The sequence below is a fragment of the Anoplophora glabripennis genome, unplaced genomic scaffold (genome assembly GCF_000390285.2).
Source record: "Anoplophora glabripennis isolate ALB-LARVAE unplaced genomic scaffold, Agla_2.0 scaffold317, whole genome shotgun sequence".
Taxonomy (NCBI): domain Eukaryota; kingdom Metazoa; phylum Arthropoda; class Insecta; order Coleoptera; family Cerambycidae; genus Anoplophora; species Anoplophora glabripennis.
Window position 1 is genome coordinate 49,366 of NW_019416468.1, and position 15,937 is coordinate 65,302.

Sequence of the window (15,937 nt, forward strand, 5' to 3'; positions counted from 1 at the left end):
ATTGTACAGAGTGGTTGATTTTCGATAGTTTTATAGGGTACTACCAAAACGGTGATAGATACAAAAAAACTGATATCGATGTCCCGTCCTCTTTTTTTGAGTTTACATCGCTGGTCCCAAAAGATCTTGGCTAACTTGATTAGTTTTAGATATACAGGGTTTTTTTGACAAATGGCCCATTTACATTAACCTCTCTATCTCCGTTGTCATTCAATTTAGAAGAACAAAGTGTGGACATTATTTGTTCTATTTTTTATTAGGAAGCCAGTGGCGTACTCAGATTTTTTTACAGATCGCACAGTTTTTCCGATATTACATAAACATAGTTTTTTTTAAATAGTCATGTATTTGGCCATCCCGTTGAATAGCATTTTTTACCTTTTTAGCCATATATAATAATAGATACGTTTTATTTGCCTAAATGAAGAAAAATGTAAAAAATGTATAGATATTTTTTTCAGTTGCCCATGAGATTTATTTAGTATTGGTCTCTTCGTTTTCTATTATTATTTTTATATTAAGCACCTAACAAGAAAAAATAAATCAGATTATCCATTTATCTTTACTTAATAGGTTTAATTATAGGTACACTTATAACTATTAAACATAAACTAAACAAAAATAACAACTATAAAATGAGAGAAACAACAATACAACAAAAATGACGTAACAAAGTCACAGCAAGTGCTCGAATTGTCGGCCAACTGACAACGTTTGGCAATGGAGTGGGTCGCATTGTAAATGTGGATATTTGACACCCGCTGAATAGAGTTTTCAAAATGTTCGCTTAGCTCCTCGACATTATTAGCTCTATACCTATAAATTTTGTCTTTAAGATCCCCCCAAAAATAAAAGTCTATAGGGGTTAGGTCTGGTGACTTGGGCGGACACCTGTTTGATCCGTACGTACCGATCCAATTGTCCCCGAAATTATGATTTAATAATTCTCTAACTATGTGGGAATTATGTGGAGGCGCACCATTATGCTGAAAGAACATGTGATATCGTTGAGCTAGTGGCATATCGTCCAGCGGTTCAATAATATTTTCTTGTAAAATTCTCACATATCTCTGAGCGTTAAGATTTTCATCGTACATTTCGTAAACTAACACTCTATTGTGGAAGAGAGCTACCCATACATGAAAACCAAACAGCCCTTGTTGAATTCTGGCCACAGTTTGGTGAGGATTCACATCTGACCAATAACGCGCATTATGCCAGTTGAATATACCTTCGCTGCTTATAAAAGCCACGTCAGTCCAAATAACATTTTGAAAATAATTGGGGTCTACATGGGTTTGCTGCAAAAACCATTGGCAGAAAATGACGCGTCTCTCTTCATCTCCTGGATGCAAATGGTGGACTTTTCTTATAGTATATGGTCGAAACTTGTGTTTTTTTTAAATTCTCAATGCTTTGAATTTACCAATTCCTATCGTTCTTTGAATTTCTCTGCTGGATACATTGGGATTTGCGACAACAAAAGCTAAAGTATTGATTTCATCATTTTCTCTATTCTGTATATTATAAGATTTAGCTCTCGGTTTTTGAAAAGAACCAAACTCACACAAGTTATCATAGAGTCGGCTAAAAATTCTCTTTTCTGGCTGATGACGCTCTGGGTATCTCTCCAAATATAAGTTTAAAGCTGTGTCACTATTTTTTTCACTTTCAATGTAACACTCTAACATTTGAACTTTGTGAAGATTTTCGTACACCATTTTTATACTTTTCAAAATTAAAACCAAGTAATAGACGTTTAACAAGCTTTCAATCAGTCAAAAATAAACTAACTGTCAATATTAAACAACAAAAGACGAATAAATAAATAACATGGCCAACTGAAAAAATATCTATATCTACATTTTTGCATTTTTCTTCATTTAGGCAAATAAAAAGTATCTATTATTATGTATGGCTGAAAAGGTAAAAAAAAATGCTACTCAACGGGATGGCCAAATACAGGGTGTTCTATTTAAAAAAAACTATGTTTATGCAATATCGGAGAAACTGTGCGATTTGTAAAAAATCTGAGTACGCCAATGGCTTCCTAATAAAAAATAGAACAAATAATGTGTACACTTTTTTCTTCTAAATTGAATGACAACGGAGATAGAGAGGTTAATGTAAATGGGCCATATTTCAAAAAAACCCTGTATATCTAAAACTAATCAAGTTAGCCAAGATCTTTTGGGACCAGCGAAGTAAACTCAAAAAAAGAGGACGGGACATCGATATCAGATTTTTTGTATCTATCACCGTTTTGGCTGTACCCTATAAAACTATCGAAAATCAACCACCTTGTACAATACAATATTAAATGCAAAAAAAAATGTAAAATGTCTAGTGAAATTTACTGTTCAAATTGTTGTCCATTCCTTTCGATACATAATTCGAATTGCATTTAATTTAACGTTATGTGGAATATTATTTATTGCTGTACTAATTATGTCGTTCAACTGATCAATGTTATTTGGTGGTGTTATATAAACTAGATAAAATGGGTAACTGAGTTATAGCTCGTGGTATTTATAATCAAACAGACTGTAGACGTATAAATATGAAAAAGTGAGATGGGTATAGGTATTAAAGTAATGTAATATTATAATATGACGAATTTACGTCGCAGTAGTACAGCGTAAGATAACGATTTAGGTCAGGAACTCCGTACCCGTGGATTACATATTTATCTTTGTTGAATCGAAAACAGTGACAATGGTGCTGTCTATGGATCGTTGGGTGGGCAAAGTGGCCGTAGTCACAGGTGCCAGCTCTGGTATCGGAGCCGCTATTGCGGAACAACTTGTTAAACAAGGGCTTCTGGTAAGAAAGAACATGTCATTTTTTTATCTTTATTTGGAATATATTGTTACAAAGAGGTTGGCCGTTGGTTATGTAAGGAGGCCGTTGCATTGTAACAAAGAGGTCGGCCGTTGGTTATGTAAGCTGACCGTTGGAGTAGACTGACACGGAGAGTACGTGATTAGGCAGAGGCAGTCTATCACGTTTGGAGATACGAGACGGTCGTCCCTGCGATAGTTGTTTTCAAATAGTTTATTAGTTGTTGTTTGGTGTTAATTGTAATTTCCTCTGGATAGGTTCGTTTTGGATATTATTGTAATTTGGTGGTGGTTACTTTTGTTAGTTGGGTGAGTAGACTTTTTAGCAGCTGTAAGATTTATATTGGGCTGATAATCTCCAGTAGTTTGAATTATCGGTGTTAAGAATGTCTTTGCCCAATATCATTTATGTCAATATAATGAGTTAAGAGTCCCATTGTTACCGATGTATTTCGATGGGTTAAAGGTCCCGTAATGTGTAAATGTTTTGAGTGGGTTAAATGTCCGGATATTATTTATGTATTAAGGGGGTTAAATGTCTCAATAGTATTCATGTATTGAGCGGGTTAAATGTCCCGATATTATTTATGTATTAAGTGGGTTAAATGTCCCAATATTATTCATGTATTGAGCGGGTTAAATGTCCCGATATTATTTATGTATTAAGTGGGTTAAATGTCCCAATATTATTCATGTATTGAGTGGGTTAAATGTCCCGATATTATTTACGTATTGAGTGGGTTAAATGTCCCGATATTTTTGAAGTGGGTTAAATGTCCCGATATTGTTGTAGTGGGTTAAATGTCCCGATATTACTGTAGTGGGTTAAATGTCCCGAAATTGTTGAAGTTAGGTTAAATGTCCTGATATTGTTGTTAAGGGTCTCTCTCCATGTATCTATTGTAAGCCTGAGGGGTTCAAGGTCCCATTTTTCCTACCGGGTCATATTTTCTGCATATTCGTGCCTTGCTGAGTATCCTGTCGGGTCGAACATCTCTTACGATCCACACGTCTTTGTTGGGACTCTGAATACCATCACATTTTGTATTCTGCTCATTGAAGATTTGATCCGTTGTAAAATAATTGTAATATTCACGTATTTCTCAATAAATTTGAAAAAAAATCTCCCCTGACTTTGTTCTTTCTTACAATATATGTTAATGTTGATACCTATACTTACAAAGATTATGTTATTATTCTATTCCAAATTATTCTATTTATTTAAATTTATTAACAAACTCGACCAAATCATTTTAATAAAATCTATCATTAGAAGTAGCATTTATAATAATTTTATAGATATCAGGCAAAAATACATGTTTTAAAAACGTTGTGTCGAAATAAATAAATAAATATTATTTAAATTAGTATGCAACATTTTACCATCACATTCTACGACTAAATTTAAGAGAAAAAGTAAAGACAATAAAATTTTAATCTGGATTTTATATCAGTGACCAGAAAATAAATTTATGGTTTTCTTATTTAGGCTATAAATTTCAATAGACGTTCTTATTTCAATGAAACATCTGTTATACATGAAATCACGTTCAGTTGAAAAAATACCTAAGTCTCAGTCGACATGAGATACGCTTGTTACATTTGCCCCAAAAATTATGGCATGACAAAAAATACTTTTTGTAATGCTTCAACGATACATTTTATTTTTAACGAAAGTAATATATATTGACTTTTTGCATAGCTTTTACCGTTTTGGTACACATTAGCAACTTGTAGGACATGTTTAAATAAATTTAAAATTACGTATAATACAAAGTACATATTTCAATGTTTTACTAGCCCTAATTTAAGTATGTTTTCTCATCTACACAATTGCTTTTAAGCTCTCATGTTTAAGATACAGGTTGTGAATTAAAAAAAGTTACAAACGGATTCATCGGACCTACCAGAGTCTATTGAAACAAAGAAAGAGTTTTAAACACATTTTATAAAGTCATTTATCTAAATTTTATCAGCTTTACTTCTTTTTTGTTCAAATAAGTTTTGCATTTTAAAAATGACGCAACCATATTTCTTGCAGTGGCGTGCTGCAGTTTTGAGGAAAATGTAACCACGATACTCATATCTACTCCACTAGTTTGAGCAAGAGCAAATTTGTATATGTTGGATATCACTTTATTCATACACTGTGCACACAAGACATTGTTTCAAAATTTCCATATGATCAGATGTTTAGAGGAGTAATATTTTTTTTAAACAACGCCCTATATCCTTAAAACGATAGGATTTCGAAAACAAGTTTATTTCGCTTACATTCTACATTTAATCACCTGAAGAGAAGTTTACAATCATGGTACCTACGTTAGTTATTGTATTTTTTTCCTGTTAAAAAGCTCTCTTTTTTCTAATAAACTTTTATTATAGAAATTTTTCAGTATTACTTCTCGTTTAAAAGTTATAAGCAATATCGTCGTAAAGAGTCTCAAAAAAAATACCACCTAAAAATCAAATTAGCGGTGGAAGGATCAAGTAGTCGTTGGAAAATAAATAAATGTTCGTTGTTTAAAGTGCATAAATGTCATTAAGAATAAATAAAAGGATTAAACTCGATATAGACCAGGGTCGATAATTTTTGAAACCAAAAAAAATTATAGTAGGATGAAACCCATTGGAAAAGAAAGAGAATATAACAGAAATGAAAGGAAAAATAATTTACGGGCGATCTGAGGTCGGGAAGGGGAAGGGGGTGAGTTTTTAAGGGTAAAAAACGGTTTATCTTGATTTCCGGAAAAACTACAAGTCTTATGGAAAAAAGTTAAATGGCAAAGTTGTAGGTAATAAAAAGATCTACAACTTTTGTATTTACACTTTTTTCACATAACCTCAAAATTTATGTGAAAAATTCAAATAACCAAGTTTTTGGTTTTTTATTTTTATCTTTTACAAAAAAATTTTTTTTTCACGAAATTTGGTGAAAACTTACCTATTTATGTCCCAAACACGCTGTAATTTTTTTGATTTGAAATATTTATTTTTTCACCTTATTTTTACTTAATATCGAAAAAGCACCCTAATTTTCAATCGAAAATTCTCACGTCAAAATATCTGCTTTTTTAAAAACGTCGGTGGGCTTTTTCTTCGTTGAAATCTCTACTTTCTGATGGTGTAAAAAAAAATATACATTACTATGGTAAGTTTTCTCAGGAAATGCAAAGAAACGAAAGAAGATTCTACAACTTTCTCAAAATATTGTAGATGTCTTATTAAATATTAACTTTATTAACTTATTTGGTTGTTAATTATAATAGTATATTTCGACTTGTAATTTTTTTGTTTATCAATGTAACATGGAATCTTACGTTTTTCGAGTAATTAAAGTGTAAATTTTAATAAATAGCTCAAAATTGTACATAATGATTAGAAAAAAATTTTCGGATTCTAGTTCGTTGCACCTGTTTGATAAACCATTACTGACAAACCGACTTTCGTCCGTCCAAAGAACGTGCCGAAAAAGGTTCTGATCAACAGTTTCTACATTTACTACAATTTGAGCTATAAAATTAAGTCTGTTTTCAATGTGGACGCTAAGGCAAATACTCCAAATTGTGAATTTTGTAGTCATCATACCCATTGATCTTTAAAATTCATTGAAGAGCTGTTTTATCCAAATGCAATTCTCGGCTAGCCTGCCGTATAGAATTTCGTGGATTTTGTTCGAAATACTTAACATTCTAGCTGTATTCACATTGTTGCCTTACCCTTCGGTCAATTATTTGATATTTCCGAATAGAAAATGCATCTTCATTTCGTCACAAAATCGCCTGTATTCTAGTAAAATTTCCATGATCAGGAATGAGGCCCTCTGGATATCTACCTTTCTCGATATAACTCTACAGCTCTTCTTGAATTTCTTTGTGACTCGCTGTAAATTAGCAACATGTCGACTTTTTCTGAATGAAGAAACATTTTGTAAGCACAAAAGTTAAACATTTGACGTTCGTATTGAGTAATGACAAGTATTTTGTGACATTTATGCACTTTAAACAACGAACATTATTTTATTATCAATTATTTTCCAACGACGATATTGCTTATAACTTTTCAACGGGAAGTAATACAGAAAAATGTCTCTATTAAAAGTTTATTAGAAAAAGGAGAGCTTTTTAACAGGAAAAAAAATTAGGGTATATTTCTGGAAACGGCATTAGTCGTTTCTGTCAAATCCCAAAGATAATACTTTCTATTGAAAATGGAGCTTACCTCATCCTATTTAACACCACGTGTCTCAAATTTTATATAAATTTTTTGTGTCCTTACATTAGACCCATACTATCGAGTTTGAAATACCCTGTATAACATAAGTTACATGATAGCCACTTTTGGTTTGTTGTGATCATTATTGATATTTATGATGAAAGTTGGTAGTTTTAAATTTTACCAATGAATTGGTCAATTTATTGCAAAAAGTGCCACAAATATAACCAATAATTGTAACAATTTCTTGAACAAGTTATTGGGTATTAGCAACTGTAAAACAGGTTCTACAGTATTATCCTGCAGGTTGCAGCTCTGGCGCGAAGAAAAGACCGTTTGGAGGAACTACAGAAGAAAGTCTCGAACCAAAAGGGAAAGTTACATCCAGTCGTTACCGACATATCCAAAGAAGAAGACATCTTAACCGCCTTCAAATGGATCAAGGAAAACTTGGGCCCTGTACACATTCTAGTCAACAACGCCGGTATTTTCCCATATAACCAACCGCTGTGCGATGGTGACGCCGAAGCCTGGAGAAAAACCTTTGAGGTCAACGTGCTGGGGCTGAGCATCGCCACAAGGGAGGCCGTCAGAGACATGAGAGCCAACAACGTGGATGGGCACATCATCCATATTAACAGTGTTATGGGTCATCAAGTGTATAACTACGAGAATCTAAGTGTGTATCCTGCTACAAAATTCGCTGTTAGGGCTCTGGCAGAGACACTGAGGCTGGAACTCCTATCCATGAAGTCGAAAATCAAAATTACGGTAACAATCGATTTTTTTTATAATTTTACCTCTATATTCTGCAATAGGAGCACGTGAATATACTGAGAGATGTCTTGAAGTAAACTTTAAAATTAATTATCCTATTTGTTTGATTTGTACAAAAAGAATGGCCAACAGAATCATCAGATCTCTGTTCCAGTAATTTATTTTACCTCTTGGACAAAAAAGTGTGCACAAAGCAACTAGAGTTTATAGCAATCATTTTTAGAAAATGTTTCAAAATTGAGAAAAAAAACCACAATAACAGAGGAAAAAATAAATACCTTTTCATCAAGATTTATGTAGGTAGTTTTGTAATTGTATATAATAATTTCATGAACCAATAGCTTAAAGAACTCAACGAATCAGCAATAGAGATACTAGGAGGTACTGTTACTAAAAATCTCAAAATTTCGATGCCATCCGACATGCAAAAAGAGCGAATTCCCCAGCGGCTTTTGCCTGACCCTGGAACAATTTATTTATAACCTTGTATTGAACATCCTACTTTGTTAATTGTAAAGAGCAAGCTAATTTCAACTTTTTGAAATGTTTCTTTTTCAATACGTTTGTTTGGATCAATTACAATCTACAGGCTGTTACAAATTCGCTTCTCACTACAGGGATCTCGGAAACGGTAAGAGATACAAAGTAGCTTAAATGGGGGCAAAGTTGCATAGTCCGGGAACCAACATTATGCCTCTAAACAATCAAGGCTAACATGATTAGTTTTCGAAATATTTGAAAAAAACCGACATTTTGGAAATCCGTTTTTATTTCATATAAGCCTTGTTTGAGGTGATATTAAAAAAAGAAGAACACTTTCTTATGGCAACTTTTTGCCCTCTATCGAATGGCATAATCAATTTTAAGCCTTCATTACCCCCAGTACTGTACTGCCCCAGCCCGAACCAGATTCAAACGTTTTGTCTCGAAAAATTCATCTTCAGTGTATTCGCTCCAAATTTATCTAAATTTTTTATTTAGATTTCAATGTTTATTGAATTATCGTACACTCAATAAGTGTCGTTAGACCCTGTGAAATCCACCTAGTTATTTAAACTAATACCATCACACATTACAATAAAACATTATTAAACTTTTAATTTCCTGATCATATATAATTAGATGAGTTGTTGCGTCAAAATTAAAACATTATAACAATTTTTATTTCATTATGACAAATTAATTCTTAAAAATGCATATGAACAAGCAAAACTCCAAATGAGTATCACACTTTAAAAAATTACTAATACTTAATAAATGTTCAAAAACGTTTCCGTTTTGTCAAATGTTGAAAATGAAGATAAGCATATGATTATTGCATGTCAGATGTATGAATATCCTGAAAGAAAAGAAGAATTTTCAAAATTTCGTTTTTTTTTCAAATCTTTCGAAAACTAATCATGTTAGCCTTGATTTTTTAGAGGTATAATGTTTGCGAGATCCCTGAAGTAAAAGGCGAATTTGTAACAGCCTGTATATCTACGATATTAACTTCTAAAATTAACGTTTAGTAATTAAACAATTAGTTGCAAAAAAACGAACAAAATTAATTAACAATTAGCTGGAGATACAATTTCACGGTCAATCGAATCGACCTTTGGCACACATGTTGGTCATTGGATTGACCTTATTTTCCACATGCGCAATTTCCGAAAACCGATTTTTCCGCCTTCGACCTTTATTTTACAGTAAAAAAATTGGTGAAATATGACTTTATGTATTTTAAATTTTAGGTAATTTAATTGCTTACAACATAAAATAACTAATTTTCCTATAGTCGTCTAGATTTTCACGGACAGTAAAAAAAGTGAAAAAACACACCACTTATTTGCAAGTTGTTAACTTAGCTTCACTTTTTTCGAGTTAATTTTTTGATACCTTCCAAATGTCTACTAATAATTTTTTTAAGTTTATGATCTTACGACTGGAGTATACATCAAGTTGACTGTTCCAGTAATTTTAAAGTTTATACAAAATGTCACACAAACTAACAACCCAAATTTCAATTCAGTTACACCGTTGAACAGATTGTTTTAAACTAGAAATAAAATTAAATATATATTTTTCAACAAGGTTCAGCTCCACTCTTTCCGTGAGATTAATTAATCGACCAGTCCGATAATTTTTATTTTTTTAATTGTACAAAAATTATTACACTGAATCTTCGCATTGCTCATTTTATTTACTAACTGAATGGATTTTGTCGTAGAATATTAGTCCCGGACTTGTGGACACTGAGATAATAACATCTGAGGCGAGACAAAACCCTGTATTTAAAACAATTATGGAGGAAAGATTGATTCTTGATTCGGAAGACATCGCAGATGGCGTGGTATACGCTTTATCCACACCACCTCACGTACAGGTAATGATATAAGGGTGTTCTGAAAATCCGTCAAGAAACTCCGGGAGGTGATTCTGCGAATTAAAATAATAGCAGTATGTAATGCAAACTTTTTTCGAATTGTCAATTGTTTGCAAGTTACAGCTTGTCAAAGTTCATTATTTTTCTATTTAAATAACTTATTTAATTCAAGTTCGATTAGTCTCTCATTTGGCACACCCTCTAAGTAGATGAAGCTCTATTGGACCAGTCAGAGAAAAGTTTCATTATGCACCGCTAAAGGGCACTTTACATAGAACTCAAAATTTGTTTTGTTCATAACTTTTTTCTCTTGCAAGACATCACAGACCTTTACCCATCATTGGAAAGAGAAACAATATCAGAAAATTACGTACTCTTTATTCAAACCGACAAATGTAACCGTTTATAGTCTGTTTAGAAATGAAAGAGAGTAATAAAAGCTTATTATGTATGCAAATCGTAAATAAATGTAGTACTGGTGCTTATATTCAATATTTTTATATTATGCACTTTCGGTGTACTTTTAACAAAACTTTGTGCGATCGGACTGTACTAAATTGTAGCCGGTAGCTAAAATTTAATCCCCGACAATCTTTGTCTATGCCGCTTCAATTTCTCGGTCCATTTCTCTTATAAGTAAACAATATAAAAACAGCATTTCAAAACATGAGGCTANAAACCAGCTTCGTTAATAAAATAAAATGTTATTAGTAAATTCATTACCCTCATCTTATTTTTCCACAATGCTATTACAAAGCCGAAAAAATATATATTATGGTGAAAAATCAAACTTATACGTGCTTTAATCATTTTTTTTACAATTCGTAAAACCAAAATTACTAATGATATTTTTTTAAGCTTGGCAACTTAATTAATTACAGAAAGAATGACTATCATAATAGCTAAGTTTTATAACAATGCCTTGAAAGATTGAAGTAATTGAAAAAATATATCAATTTGACCATTTATCAGTAGCCAATTATATCAACTACATAATTTATATTTTATATTGCAGGTTCAGCAATTGACTATCAGACCAGTTATTGAGCCATTTTGAACAAAAACGAAATGACGACGGGAAGATGCAGATCATTTTAATCATATATATTGTGTGGAGAATGGCTATAGAATTATCATTTTAATTTTTTATATGTTAAAGAATGACTTGTCGGAAATAAATGCATTAATTTATAAAATTGGAGTTTCATTGTTTTTATACAATTCATAGAAAAATTCTTAGAATATAAAAATAAGAATGGTTCTGTTTATGATTAGTTGAAACGTGACGTTAATTTTGCAATAATCATTGCGTGACAGTAATAAATAACAATTAACGATTTAACATTGCAAAAACTTTTAATGGAGAGTAAAAGAATTTTTGTTGAATAAAGCATTTTATAACCCACAGGAATACTTGATCAATGATTTATCCATGATATTGAGTTACGAGGAATTATTACAATTTATTATTATACTACTACTTTAACTACCTATATTTTTGCTTTTTAGGCATTTTTTTTTTTCATTTCCTGATTAATTATTTGACAGTTACATCTATGTCTGTCTCATAAAAAACATGTTTGTGAAAGTGAAAGACATTGGTTTAATTTAAAATTAAATTTACTCGACAGAAAAATACAGACCTTATGGTTCTTTATAATCATTATATTCGCATTTATTAATTTCTTTAAAATTTTATACAAGTAAATTTTAAAAATTGTTCACATCAACTAGATATACATACATTACGAATATTAATTTCCCAAATTCCAAAAAATCAAGGGGATCAAGTCTGGTGCACGTGCAGGCCAACAAATTGGACCCTTTGTTCCAATCTGCCTCTCGCCATATGTGGCGTGCAAATAATCTGCGATAATTTTTGCATTATGTGGTACAGTATCGTCATGTTGAAACCACATACTGCCCCGCAGACCTAATAGGCGAGCGGTGCACCCCTAAAAAGACGCACAAAAAAACGAATGGACAGACCACGGAGGGGGGCAGGATGAAACCTTTTCTATATTACATTGTTTCGAACAAAAAACCTTAATGGCATTTTTCTGTATCGATGGTCAGTAATTTGTTATTAACAAAAAACTTGCAAAATTGCGAAAACTTAAAAAATCGATATGAAAGCTCATTGGTTACGTATTTTGGGCAAAAATCAGCACTTTTTAACTCGTTCGTCCGTCCAAAGAACGTGCCGAAAAAGGTTCTGATCAATAGTTGTGCTCCAGATGTGTAATTAATGAAGGTGAGATCAACCAGCAATCCTTATGATGCCAAATTTTACTGAAATCGGTGGATTTCAAAAAAGTACACCCGCCATATTGGATCAGTCATCTTGAATTTTTACAATGTGAATTTATATTCGTAATCAGCAACTAAAAAAACCCCTTTATACAAAATCTGGTCAAAATCCGCTCAGAATTTGAAAATAGCGATTCCTGCTCGGTTTTTTGAAGTTAGAAAAAAAACACACGTTCTAGCTCATTTCTGACAGTGGATTTGAATTCAGCAGAGTCTTTTACATAACAATGTACTATTTGATGTGGAAATAAATTTTTTTCCAAATTTTCCCAGTAAATTTTCATCAATTTTCACTATTTTTCACAAGTTTTTTGAGGTTAGGAAAAAATTGTGACGTGATGGGCCAATTCTGACCCCAGATTCGTGTTCAGGAGGCCAAATTACTACGAAAAATATATGTCGCATAAAAAGTATACCCAACTTTTTTTTTGTGTGTGGCTGTGTTATCCTTATTATATTTTTATGTTAACTCGATAGCGGTGACAATGGTGCTGAGTATGGAAAGATGGGTTAGAAAAGTGGCTGTAGTCACAGGTGCCAGTTCCGGTATTGGAGCTGCTATTGCTGAACAACTTGTTAAACAAGGACTTCTGGTAAGAACGACGTCGTTTTTTTATTTCTATGGAATACACCTGTTGATATAAATACATATATCTAATCACAATGATTATGTTGGGAAATCTAATCGGTGCTTTTGTTTACGAACGGTATTTGGACGTAATTCAGTGGCAGGCTAACCTTCCTAATCGATTATTTTCCTAGACTTTCAACTCAACTCAACTAAACCATATTAATAAACTAAACCATATTATTTCCACTGCACTGGAAATTTCAATTAATGAGTTGCTAGAGTAGACGTTCAAACACCGCCTATGGTAGCTCCGCAGAGGTTATGCAGTGATCTTCGCCTTAAATCTGGTCTTTTTGCATCTCCAGATTTGCCGATATTTGGAATGTGGTCGCCTCGTACTGGTATCTAAGCTGTAAAGATGTAATATAAATTGTGGTAAATTCTCAGTTTCAGTAAATTGGCCAATACAGACAACATAACTGATTTTAATTTGTAAGCCAATTTTGGCAATATATAGTTGGGTTAATTTAGTGTAAAAATTAATAGTCTTCAATTTTGTTTTGTTCAACTGCGACAATTTATTGAGTATTAATAAATGTAAAACAACTTTTAGGATATTATTTTGTTTATCTTGTAGGTTGCAGCTCTAGCACGAAGAAAGGACCGTTTGGAGGAACTACAGAAGAAAGTCTCGAACCAAAAAGGAAAGTTACACCCGGTCGTTACCGACGTATCCAAAGAAGAAGAGATCTTAAACGCCTTCAAATGGATCAAGGAAAACTTTAGTTACAGGAATACTGGGAGGTATAATCTTTCCGATCTCCATCGAAGACCAAAGAGCTAGGCAGTATGTACCAGTTTCGGTCGCTAACCTGTTCCCATATTTATTTAGCCACACCCATGTACAGGTCTGGTCGAACTAAATGTAGGGGTGGTAGAAATGTATACGCCCAGTTGAAGAATACGCGCGGGCAAACGGCGTACAAACACAGCCGCACTGGGTGACCGGCCATAAATTTCAGTTGTTGACAAATTGCAGTGCAGTGCAGGGCAGCAAAGCGGAATTATGTTATTATTGATTATTTTTATTTAATAACTTTTGTAACCTAAAGTAACAACCTTTCCTCATCCTTTCCTGGCAAAGATATGTTCATACCTTCCCTTTGGTTCTTGCCGAGCAGTAATGTATTTTAATAAAAATGTAAATGTGTTTTGATATGTCATAACCAAACTTACCGTCAATATAATAAAATTGTTTGAGGGCATTGATAATTAAAATATGTTGTTGGTCAAATGAACATACAATAGAACTTTTCCATACAGTATACAAATTATTATTATATTTTCCTTTAGCAGAAAACTTTTTTAAGGACGCTTATGAAACTCATTAAATTTTATTGCTAGGTGTTTTTATACTTGTTCAATTGACTTCGAAAAGGCTATACCTACTGGGATTAAAAGTAATTTAGAAATTAGTTATTCTATATATCAAATATGTTTTTTATTTTGAAGAATATTAGTCCTGGACTTGTCGATACTGTTGACACCTGAATCCAGAGGAAGCCCTCTATTTAAAAAAAATGTTACGAGAAAAGTCCATTCTTGATTCGGAGGACATAGTGGATGGTGTAGTACACGCTTTATCCACACCAGCTCACGTACAGGTAATCCAAAATTATACGTAAGCAAAACTAGTAAAATAATAATAACACAGACCCACAAAAAAAAAGGGAATATCCGAAACACAAGATCCTGGAATCGATATGTTTTTGGGGTCGCTGAATCCGAATCGGGTGTTCGTTTGACCCGATGACCTCTGGGTTAAGGTCAGTTCAAGGTCAAATGTAGAAAATCAATTGCCAACAAAGTAAACCAATGTATCTATACGTTTTTGGGGTTGCTGACTCAGAATTCGGTGTTCGTTTGACCTGATCATGTCTGTTAAATACGCTCAAGTTCTAAACTCAAAACGCTCAAGCATTTAAACGTATTAAAATTTGAGTACTACTTTGAGTACACTTCTCAGATCTTTTGACAACAAAATAGTTCGATACCATAAAAGTGAGTATAGTAGGATCGTATTCGATGCAAAGTAGAGCAAAAAGTTGTCGCTCTTTTATCAAAGGAAAATCATGTCATCATTTTTAGGAGGCGTAAGATAAATCATTTCAAATTTAAAATGAAATTCAATGTAAAATCTGAAATACCGCTGCATACGCACTGTGTTCTGGTAGTAGCTGTAGTCGCCCAGGTGCATCGAGTGTACGAACTGGTCGGTTATACGTCAAATACTAACCTGGCGAGCTTTGCCGTCAATTAGAGAGCGCTTCCAAAAAACAAGTAAACAACAGTGGCGCGTACAGAGGTAAAATGTAGTACATATGTGGAATTTAGGAAACAAATTGGATTTATAATAAATTACATTTAAAATAAATAGTTTATGAGAATAAAGGAATTTTTGTAGGAACAAGGGTGCCAGACCTGAACTGATCCCCTCGTCCCTTCATAATGTATAAAGAAATTATTCAATTTGTAAAACCCTTAAAAGCGTACTTCATTGGTTCCCTTGACAGGCAATGATTTATTACTTTGCATAGAATATGATCCTACTATAGTAGTCTCAATATCATAATAGTGAGATGTAGTAATTAATTTTATGTGATTTATCAAAACAAAAAATCTCTTATCTTGAATCTCAAGAATCGCAACGAACAAGAACTCACTATGTAAATTAATGTACATGAAGCTTTGAAGCATTAACGGACATATTGTTTTAATGCTTACTTAATTAGGCTTACTGATTCTAGAATTTTATCATGTGAAAACAATAAACTCGAAAGTCACGGGCTTAGAGTTAAA

The 15,937-nt window shown here is 32.7% G+C and overlaps 1 protein-coding gene across 2 annotated transcripts in view; it reads left to right on the forward strand.

Moving 5' to 3' along the window:
• LOC108906992 (farnesol dehydrogenase) overlaps positions 1-11,387 on the forward strand; it is a 42,318-nt gene extending 30,931 nt beyond the window's left edge. For both annotated transcript variants that reach the window (XM_023454620.1, XM_023454621.1), the window contains exons 4-6: positions 7,362-7,826; positions 10,042-10,197; positions 11,213-11,387. In XM_023454620.1, coding sequence (XP_023310388.1) covers positions 7,362-7,826; positions 10,042-10,197; positions 11,213-11,254 — 663 coding nt within the window. In that variant the 3' untranslated portion in view covers positions 11,255-11,387. The remainder of the gene's footprint in view (positions 1-7,361; positions 7,827-10,041; positions 10,198-11,212) is intronic.
• The last annotated feature ends 4,550 nt before the right edge of the window (positions 11,388-15,937 follow it).